Source organism: Apis dorsata, unplaced genomic scaffold (genome assembly GCF_000469605.1).
Source record: "Apis dorsata unplaced genomic scaffold, Apis dorsata 1.3 scaffold_4, whole genome shotgun sequence".
Lineage (NCBI taxonomy): Eukaryota > Metazoa > Arthropoda > Insecta > Hymenoptera > Apidae > Apis > Apis dorsata.
The window spans coordinates 79,586-89,249 of record NW_006263307.1 but is presented as its reverse complement, the minus strand read 5'-3'; the positions used below and the strand labels follow the sequence as shown (position 1 = coordinate 89,249).

The 9,664-nt window shown below is 26.9% G+C and overlaps 3 protein-coding genes across 18 annotated transcripts in view; 2 read left to right on the top strand and 1 right to left on the bottom strand.

Annotated features, from left to right (window-relative positions):
- The window catches only part of LOC102674371 (protein I'm not dead yet-like), a 17,004-nt gene extending 14,739 nt beyond the window's left edge, over window positions 1-2,265 (bottom strand). For 3 of the 13 annotated variants that reach the window (XM_006607182.2, XM_006607184.2, XM_006607190.2), the window contains exons 1-3: window positions 1,019-2,262; window positions 626-774; window positions 358-518 (exon numbers count right to left, since the gene is read on the bottom strand). In XM_006607182.2, the coding sequence (XP_006607245.1) occupies window positions 358-500 (143 nt within the window). In that variant the 5' untranslated portion in view covers window positions 501-518; window positions 626-774; window positions 1,019-2,262. Of the gene's footprint in view, window positions 1-139; window positions 284-357; window positions 519-625; window positions 775-1,018 lie in introns of those variants that run through there. The other 10 variants (XM_031513742.1, XM_031513799.1, XM_006607187.2 and 7 more) reach the window with 8 other exon arrangements.
- Window positions 2,266-3,122: 857 nt separating this feature from the next.
- LOC102675201 (protein OPI10 homolog) lies at window positions 3,123-4,963 on the top strand. Its single transcript, XM_031514169.1, has 3 exons — window positions 3,123-3,307; window positions 3,682-3,811; window positions 3,891-4,963. The coding sequence occupies exons 1-3, from the start codon at window positions 3,278-3,280 to the stop codon at window positions 4,319-4,321; spliced, it is 591 nt and encodes a 196-aa protein (XP_031370029.1). The 5' UTR covers window positions 3,123-3,277; the 3' UTR covers window positions 4,322-4,963.
- A 151-nt stretch (window positions 4,964-5,114) lies between these two features.
- LOC102673629 (myotubularin-related protein 3) overlaps window positions 5,115-9,664 on the top strand; it is a 6,901-nt gene continuing 2,351 nt past the window's right edge. The window contains exons 1-11 of one of the 4 annotated variants that reach the window (XM_031513994.1): window positions 5,115-5,589; window positions 6,583-6,897; window positions 6,966-7,152; window positions 7,229-7,407; window positions 7,503-7,695; window positions 7,768-7,958; window positions 8,121-8,316; window positions 8,397-8,582; window positions 8,654-8,818; window positions 8,997-9,247; window positions 9,364-9,606. In XM_031513994.1, the coding sequence (XP_031369854.1) occupies window positions 6,590-6,897; window positions 6,966-7,152; window positions 7,229-7,407; window positions 7,503-7,695; window positions 7,768-7,958; window positions 8,121-8,316; window positions 8,397-8,582; window positions 8,654-8,818; window positions 8,997-9,247; window positions 9,364-9,606 (2,099 nt within the window). In that variant the 5' untranslated portion in view covers window positions 5,115-5,589; window positions 6,583-6,589. Of the gene's footprint in view, window positions 5,590-6,546; window positions 6,898-6,965; window positions 7,153-7,228; window positions 7,408-7,502; window positions 7,696-7,767; window positions 7,959-8,120; window positions 8,317-8,396; window positions 8,583-8,653; window positions 8,819-8,996; window positions 9,248-9,363; window positions 9,607-9,664 lie in introns of all 4 variants that reach the window. The other 3 variants (XM_006607176.2, XM_031513969.1, XM_006607175.2) reach the window with 3 other exon arrangements.

The following is a 9,664-nucleotide window of genomic DNA, read 5'->3' as shown; positions in this document are numbered from 1 at the left end:
ATATATATATATATATATATACTCATTTTTTATATACATCCAACTATTTAGAAGTTGTTAATTTCATAAATAATAAATAATAGATAAAAGTTGAATTGATTTTGGTTAGAGTGTGGTAATATTAAAATCATTTTATTACCAATTAACTTAATGTATGTAATATTGTACTGCTAAACATACTTCCAAGTATCAAATCCTTTTGCAACAAGGAAAAGCATGTTACGCTGCATTTTGAAAAACTATTCCTTTCATTAATTACAACCAATTGTTTATTATTTTAAGCCTGTAACATATTTATTCACTTTTGTTGCATAATAAATAAAGCAACAATAAGTTAAAAGAAAATATTTACATTACCTTTTTTTGCACAAACGTGCCAATTCAATGATAAAAATATAAAATTCTTGGAGCATTATATAAGCATGAGGACCAATAATCAGATAATTTTTAGTAAGTCGCCACTCTTTGTGTATGTGTATCCAATATACAAGTGACAACATTACGTATGTTTTTTTTCCCTGAAATAAAATACTTTCATTAGTGAAATTTTTTAGTTCAAAGTATAATTTTTATATTAAAGTTATTATTAAGATATAATAAATATATTTTTGTTAATTATACTTACATAGATTTTGTCGATATCTGTTGATATGAACTTGAACAGATATACAGAAAGATTTCATTGTACAAAATAATATGAATTAGGCAAAGAATCTATGCCTATTTGATATATTTATCTCTTAATCATTCAACAGAGGAGAATTTTGAATTTTCCTATTTAAAAGAAAGATTATTATTATTATTTTTTTTATTTTCTTTCTTATATAGTATGTCATAATTATAAATTATATAGTGAATAGAAAGAAAAATATTCATATTTGTTTTACATCTTTGTAAATAGAGATATAAATATAAAGAAAATCGTAATCATTATGATAACAATGTATATATTCGAAACATTTACAATGTTATTTTTATTACTAATAAATATACACGTTAAAGTACACTATTTAATTACCTACTGCAGCTATTCACTGCTACCCATTGAGAACTAGCGTAAGTTTGCAAGGCGATGGAGAACCTGTCAGGCACACTAACCTTGATGATAGTTCGGTGCTGCATGCCCACGCATAAAAAACATATGTGGTAAACTTCAAAGGGAAAAACATTGATTTCGACTGCATTTCATGTGCATTCATTTATAAGTCTCAAATCTGAATAAAAAAACGCGGTAATCAAACTCAGATTCTCTGGAAAAATCAACAATGAGAGATCTGATAGTACACTCCCGCTATTGCTCATACTTATTTATACATCGTTATATTTAAAATGTAAGAGCGCGTCGTCAAAGAGGCACTGCTGTGAACAAATCACAAATAAATTACATACTCATGAACATTCTTTTGATATCAGTGATATCGCGCGTAATTTTATTACCGCGCGAAAAATACTCTACAGTTCGAAAGCACTACACTCGATTCAGATTAAGTTCCCTCGAAATCAGTAATCGTTGATGAAATCACAAATCAGCGCTACCACTGTTAAACGTCGCGCTTCATATCATGTTCCTTTTCTATCTCGTGCACCTTCTTTCCTTTTTCTTTCACCCTTTCCTCTCTATTCTTCTTACAATTAGTTACCCTCACTCCTCCATTCCATCGGCACAGTATCCTTTCTCCTTTTCTTACTTATAAGTTTAATAATTTCCAATTTTTGATTCAAAAAAAGAAGTCACTATAGGCAAATAATGATTTTATTTTAATGAAAAACGAAACGTTTAATATATTTCACTTAATTACAATAATAATTTATATTTTTTGCCTTTTTCGTCTCTATCACTTCCCGCCACTAGTCTGTACGCGTGTATATACTACTGTAGGTCGCGCGCACCGACTTAGGACCAGACTCGAGAATGACGTAAACCTCCAACAATGAAGAGTGATGTCACACACAGCGAAGTTCGTAGAGGTTTGCTCTCACTATCACTGTCATCGCCATGGCAATTTATCCAAGAATTTTCTTTTATTTTGTTTTTAACTTACAATATTCCGAATGTTTTTAATTATTGCAAATCATATTCTAGTATAAATCTTACTTTTCACTATACTTCAACATAATAATCGAATAATAATAAAAACACAATAATAGTATGATCAAAAACAAGTTTTTTTTAATAATTCGTCATCAAGCTTAAGATTAAAAAATTCATTTTAGGAAATTATTGACGTCATTGATTTATGTTACACATGTTACTTACGTATATTTCATTTTACATATATATTTCATTTTTCTTTTTTCTAAAAAAGATCACATTCACTGTAATTACGTTATAAATATACCTTTAATAATTTCTTTCTAGTTCATTTTCATTCATTTTATTTACACAGATTCATGTAGAGAATAAGAAATAATTTATAAAACTGATTCCTTACTATGCTTGATATGAAGAATTTTACTATAGAAAAATGATTCAACCAGAGAAAGAAAGTTTTCTTCAATGTAAATAAATATTTTTCAATAATTTTTATACTTTTTATGTATATTATTTATTTTTACAAAATCAAAAAATATACTTAAAAAAACATTATCGTTTATTTAGATTTATATAATATGAGTCAAGTATACGAAAGTAAGAAAAAATATTTCGATACAGTATATGTAAATAAAATAATTGTGAATCGTGCGTAATATATAAATTCTTAAAAAATGAAAATTTTAAAAATATATCTTTTCAAAATTTAATTTTAAAATATATAGAAAAGAAAAAAATAAAAATATAAAAAATAAAATATATAAAATTGCTTTATTAAAATACTTAAGAAATTTATTAAAATGTAGTTTGATATTAATCTTGAATAACAGGTGGTAAATTGCTATATTTCAATTGAATTAGAATTTATTATATATTTATCTATTATATATATCGATTAAAAATTTTTTGTGAAGAAACATAAAATAGAAAAAAGAAAATAATTTAATAAATAAGTAAGTAAATTGATCAATAAAATACTTTTTACTTATTTTTATTTTGATTTAAAAATTTTGAAGAAAATTATTCCTATTAAGTTTCATATGTACTCATAAAAATGCTGCTTTATTTGCAATCACTAATTTTATTTTAGTTTCTGCTCTCTACATAGTTGTATAAATCGTGATAAACACCATTCTCGCGGTTGTAAATGTTTGGACGGAGACACGACGTCTTGTATTTACCGTATATTTACTGGTATAACCTGATAAATAGAAGGCGGTAGAATGATCTAGATTCGACATAAAGATGCTTGGTATAATTGTATCTGGTCGACTCGTAAGTATTAAAGTTTTATAGTAATAAATACCGACATTGTATTTCATTTTCGATATTAAACTGTCAAATATGTTATTTAATCATAAATATATCAATTTTCCTATTTAAAGCGCATTTTATTCTTTTTTAGTTTATTATTCTTTATATATTATGTGGTTTTGTTTCGTATCTTGTTTTTGTTACCTTTCAGTAATGCCCCTACCTCATCCTACCCCGTCGTCAGCTTGACACGAGCATCTAATCGAACATGTGAAATGTAATGTCGAAAAATTTAAATCTTTTTTAAATTTCAGTCAATAAACCTGAATTATTTAAAATATATGTATAATATGTAATTGTATATTAAATTTATCATAAATTAAATTTTTTTTTAGGTACAAACGGATTTTCAGCAGATAGGAGAAAATCAGTTTTTAATAACAGTACCTGATGCAGATAATATAAATCATATTGTGGTATTTCTCACAGGTACTATACCATTTCCTGATGGTACAGGTGGTGCAGGTATATTATAATATTACATAATTATATAAATTATATAAATATGATATTAATGATATTCTAAGAATTGATTTTTTTATAGTATATTTCAGTTGGCCAGATCCAACTGCTCCACCTAACTGGCAGTTCCTTGGATATATCTCAAATGTTAAACCATCTGCTATATTTAAAATATCAAACTTAAAGAAGAATCATGAGTTTGAAAATAGCAATTTAGGAATTTTTGGAGTTGGGAAAATTTCACATGTAGCACAAATAGGGGTTTCTGTTGAACCTATTGCAGCTATAGAACAACAAGCAGCTACAGTGACACAGGCTACATCAAACTCATTTTTAGAATTTGTTCAAAAAATGCTTACTAGTTTTTTGAATTATGTTTCAAGTTTTTCTGTGACTCAAGCACAAATGACACCAAATCCAACAGAAAACTTTGTACCGCTATCTGCTATTCAAGGATGGTATGAAACTTTTGAGAGGAGGTTACAACAAAATCCAAATTTTTGGAAAGCATGATGAGAAAACAACCAACTCTTAATAGTTCATTTCCATTTTGCATAGTGATGCGTCATTTTACAGCATTCGTGCTTTGTGTTCGCGAAGTATGGTGTATCAAAATGCGTCATATTGTGCGCGTAAATTCAACTTTTTTATATTCTCACTAAAGAACAATATGATAATAATAAGAGTAATTATGACGCTATTGCGTACCTTATTCAAAATGCAGTACTTGCAACCTGTTAATATTTAATATAAACATTCATCTCATTTTTTATTGTTGATATCAAGTATATGCTTTTTGAATTAGTCATGAAAGAATAGAATTATATCATTTTTATTCTAATTATTCTATATTTCGTAAATAACGCAAAATATTAGAAACATGTAAATATTTTTAATTTATAATATGATAAAAAAAAACCATTAAACCTAATTTATGATTAAAGCAATGGAAATGGCGCATGCGTCGACTTCCATTTTGTTCGTGAAGTTTATGAATATCCACGAACAATTATAAAGATAGATTGTTATGTTACAAGAGAAAAGCAATGAATGATGAAGAAATTTTCATAGTGATATTATTTGTACTTTCATGAGGATAAAATTGAAACCTATTAATATGTATTTACATAATAAAATTATTCAATATATCAATTACTTGACCAGAGTTTTATGTTATCTATATTTTATTGATTCTTAAAAATAAAAAATGATTTTTTGTATTATGATAAATGATAAAATGATTTTAAGAAAAAATTCTTACGTTGAAAATAACCAATAAGAAGTATACCGAATAGTGGAAAAACAGCTTAATTTGTATATAGATTAATCTGTCATTCTAACTCTCGCATCGAGTAGAATGAGTGTCTTTTAAAAAAATTAATCAGAAAATGAATTCTTCATAAAACCATTATTCAGCGAATGTTAAGAAAAAAAATAAACAAACAATTTAATTAATGGAGATCACTCTTTATGATGCTGATCATTCTTCTGAATTGTTGTAACGAAAAGTGATCGCGTTTGGATTGAGTTCACATAAGACTAAGAGAATCGTTTATCCCGTAAGCTACCTACGTATCTTTTAAGAAAAATTTAAAATACTTAGGTACTTGTTACGCTTGGAATCAAAATAGTTATATTTTTTCCCATGTGGAAAAAGGCTTTCTTTTTTAATTTAATAATGTTTACATTGTACTTCTTGTATAAACGATTATTCATGGATTTTGTATGAAATATTAAAACGATTGGATATCGTCCATCGCGAAGAAACTTCGCAATTCAAGGTAAGACATCATTACTGTTACTTATATTATAAACTTGTTATTTTTAGTTTATTATTATTTATGAAAAAAAGAACATGCGAAAAACATCCGGCTGTTTTATTTGAAAATGTTTTTATCTTTTAACATTTTCTTAATTTTTTATATAAAATGTTTTTATTCTATTTAGTTTGATAATTGCAATTAAAACATTTTGTGGCAGTTTGTAGCATTATCAATCTTCAACAAACATGAATATGCATATGTATGTCAATTTAAATGTCTATTAGTTTAATATATATTTTATTATCTATTATATTTCTATTATTTTAATTTCTTAAATTTTATTCTTTTGGTTATAATATTTAAATATATTTAAATGATTAATAAAGAATGATACATTTTTTTTTTGTATTTATTTTTGTAAATATTTTTGTTTTGAAACAAAATGGATAACCCATAAAGATAAAACATTGTTTTGTATATATTATATACATTTTTTATTTCATCAATATATTTTTATATATGACATTTTTAAAATGACACAAATCAATAAGCGATAATAAACATAAGCACTTTAGCGTATATTATCGATATCTCGTTTACTTGCGGTATCATCTTATTTCGAATAGATTTATGGAATTTGATGTCTAATCGTGATTTAAATGATATGTATTTATCAATCGATAAAATATAAATAATATTGAAAATTTTTGATAAATTTTTGATATATATTTATGATATATGATTATTTATTTGCTTTTATTAAAATTTATAAGAGATGTGTATAATTTAGGCGAAACGATATTATGAAGAACTATATAATGTTTGTGTAAAATATCTACATAAACTATTATATAAATTATTAATAAATAATCACGTCTATTAAATAGTTATGAAAGTTAGAATATTCCAATGCTATATTATGTATAAACTATATGAATAATCTATAATTCGCAATAAGAACTTTTCATGTTCAAGAAGAAGATTCAAGTTTATATATGATGTGTCACATAGAGAGGAGATGGAGAATTCTGAAGAGCCAACAAGTTTGCAATCCATTTGTCATTTACATGCTTCGGAATTATTTCCAAAGCATACACATTTTGAATGTGAGGATCAAACACTTACAGTTCCATTTACACCTTTGAGTGGAGAAAATATTGTAGCACTTGGACGTACATCGGATGGAGTATTGGCTCTTTCTAATTACAGACTCTATTTACAATTAAGTCAGGCATGTTACAATATTCCATTGGGTTTAATAGAGCAGTTAGAAGTTAAAGAACTTTTTTTCTTGCATATTGCTTGCAAGGATGCTCGTTCACTAAGGTATGGCATTTTATTATTTTGTTAAAGTTTATAATGTTTTTTATCATAATATAATTTAATATTTTCAGTTGTGTTTTTGCAACAAATGAACATTGTTTGGAATGGTTCAAGCGATTACATAAAGTAACTTATCCTCGAAAGAGTGTAGAAGATATATTTGCTTTTGCATATTATGCTTGGTCTATGGAAGAAGGCAAAGAAAATTTTAAATTAGGAAAAGATAATATATCATATAGTGCTACCTTTAATTCAGAAGTAAGTAATTAATAAGAAAACAAACATAAACTTAATAAACTTAATTTTAATATAATTTAATTATTTTTATTCTTAGGTAGAACGACTAAAATTTAATTTACATACTACATGGCGTATAAGTCAAATCAATAAAGATTATCGCGTATGCCCGTCCTATCCACCATTACTTTTAGTTCCTTCTTGTGTTCCTGATGATAAACTCAAGGCTGGAGCAGAATACAGAAGTTTTCGACGAATTCCTGTCGTTGTTTGGAGGTACTTAAAAAAATAAAGAGTAAAAAAAATATTCATGATGATATGATTATTCATTTTATTATAATATATCACATTTGTCTTTTATAATTTCAAAGGCATGTAAATAATGGTGCAGTAATAGCACGGAGCAGTCAACCGGAAGTTGGATGGCTCGGTTGGCGAAATCCGGAAGATGAAATGCTTTTGCAGGGTCTTTCGGATGCATGTTCCTACGATAAAGGTAAATCGGATTCGTCTAGCATTTACCCTGATTCTGGCGATGATAATGTCACGACAAATAGAACGAAAGTGAGCATCGAATATATAAATATTTAAAGCTAATTTGATCTTTAGCGAATTAATAATTTATGTTGTTTATAGAAAGTTTTAATCGTGGATGCTAGGTCATATTCAACTGCTTTTGCTAATAGAGCACGCGGAGGTGGTTACGAATATCCTGGATATTATCCAAGTTGTGATATACAATTCATGAATTTACCAAATATTCATTCGATACGAAAAAGTTTTCACGCGGTGAGACAACTCTGTGCATCAGATGCAGATCAACCTAAGTAAATATTTTATATGTTTAGTTATCTTTTCTTTTTATTATGGTAATAACATTTACTATTTGAATTAAATTGATAATTATATATATATATATATATATATATATATTGATAATTATATTGATAATTATATATATATATATATATATATTTCAATTTGTATAGTTGGCTCAGTCTATTGGAAGGAACACGATGGTTACAACATATGTCTGGATTATTACGTGCTGCAGTAACTGTAGCATCAGCGATAGAAAGGGATGGCCGACCGGTATTAGTACATTGTAGTGATGGTTGGGATAGAACGCCTCAGATTGTTGCTCTAGCGCAAATTCTTCTTGATCCTTATTATCGAACTATGGAGGTATGCCAAAGGTATTTTTTCTTTCTTGTTATTAATTTATAATTAATAATCATTTCGTTATTTCGTTTTATCATTACTAGGGATTCCAAATTTTATGTGAGAGAGAATGGTTAGACTTTGGACATAAATTTGCGGATCGTTGTGGACAAACGGTAGGCTGTGAAGATCCGAATGAACGATGTCCAGTATTTTTACAATGGCTCGATTGTGTACATCAATTAATTTTACAATTCAAGTGCAGTTTTCAAATGTCCTCTGCATATCTTGTAAATAAGCAGAAATTCATATATATCTGTTTTAAAATATTAGTTCAATTAATTACATTAATCGATTTTAGGTAAAACTTGCACAGCATACATATTCTCAGCTTTTTGGCACATTTCTTTGTAATACAATGCAAGAAAGATTACAATTAAGAATACGGGAACGTACATTTTCTGTTTGGCGTTTTTTAAATACCAGTTCATTCGTAAATCATTTGTATTCTCCTTTAAAAAATCAAGTAAGATATTTTTCATCATATATATTATGATAAATTCATTATCAATTATTTAGATAATTTGATATTTTTATGTAAAATTTACATATAATAAATATTTCAATAATGTAATAGAATAATAGTAATAATAGACACATTCCGTATTTTAAAACATTTTATAGAAAATTTTTTTATTTGCTAGGTATTATGGCCAAGTTGTAATGTCCGTGATCTTGTTTTATGGTCCGAAGTATATTTAGGTTCTATGGAATGTCCTCTTGGCATGAGAGATGATAAACAAAAAGTAACAATGATAGATATTGAGGGTGCTGAAAATGAAGAACCTCAAGGTCAAATGACTAAAACTCGTTCATATGGCGATCTTATGCACACACCCGATCATACGGCCTATCTTCATCGTCGACTTAGTGATCCAAGCGCTTCGATGGAAAAGTAATTAAATTTATTTAATTTTTAATAATAATAATTTCATTTTTTTTTATTTATATAACGTTTTATATTAGAATGAATGAAATAATATATGTGTAATTCATATAATTTTATTATAGAAAATTTGATTCGTTAACACTCGACACAGAAACGGGTGAAAAAGGGAAACACAATTGTACAGAAAGTTGTAAAATTGATGATGCAGTAGAGAAAAATATCATGGAAGATTTGAACAAAGTGGAACATTACACAAAAACAATGCAAATTTTGAATGATTCGCCGTTGAATCCATCGGTAGATAGTTCAACGGATACGCTAATACCCAGTAACGAGTTTTTATTTGATACAGTTGATAAGGAAACGTAAGTATTATCAAAATTATATATTCACGATGTAGAAAATTAAAATTGATGATTTAAT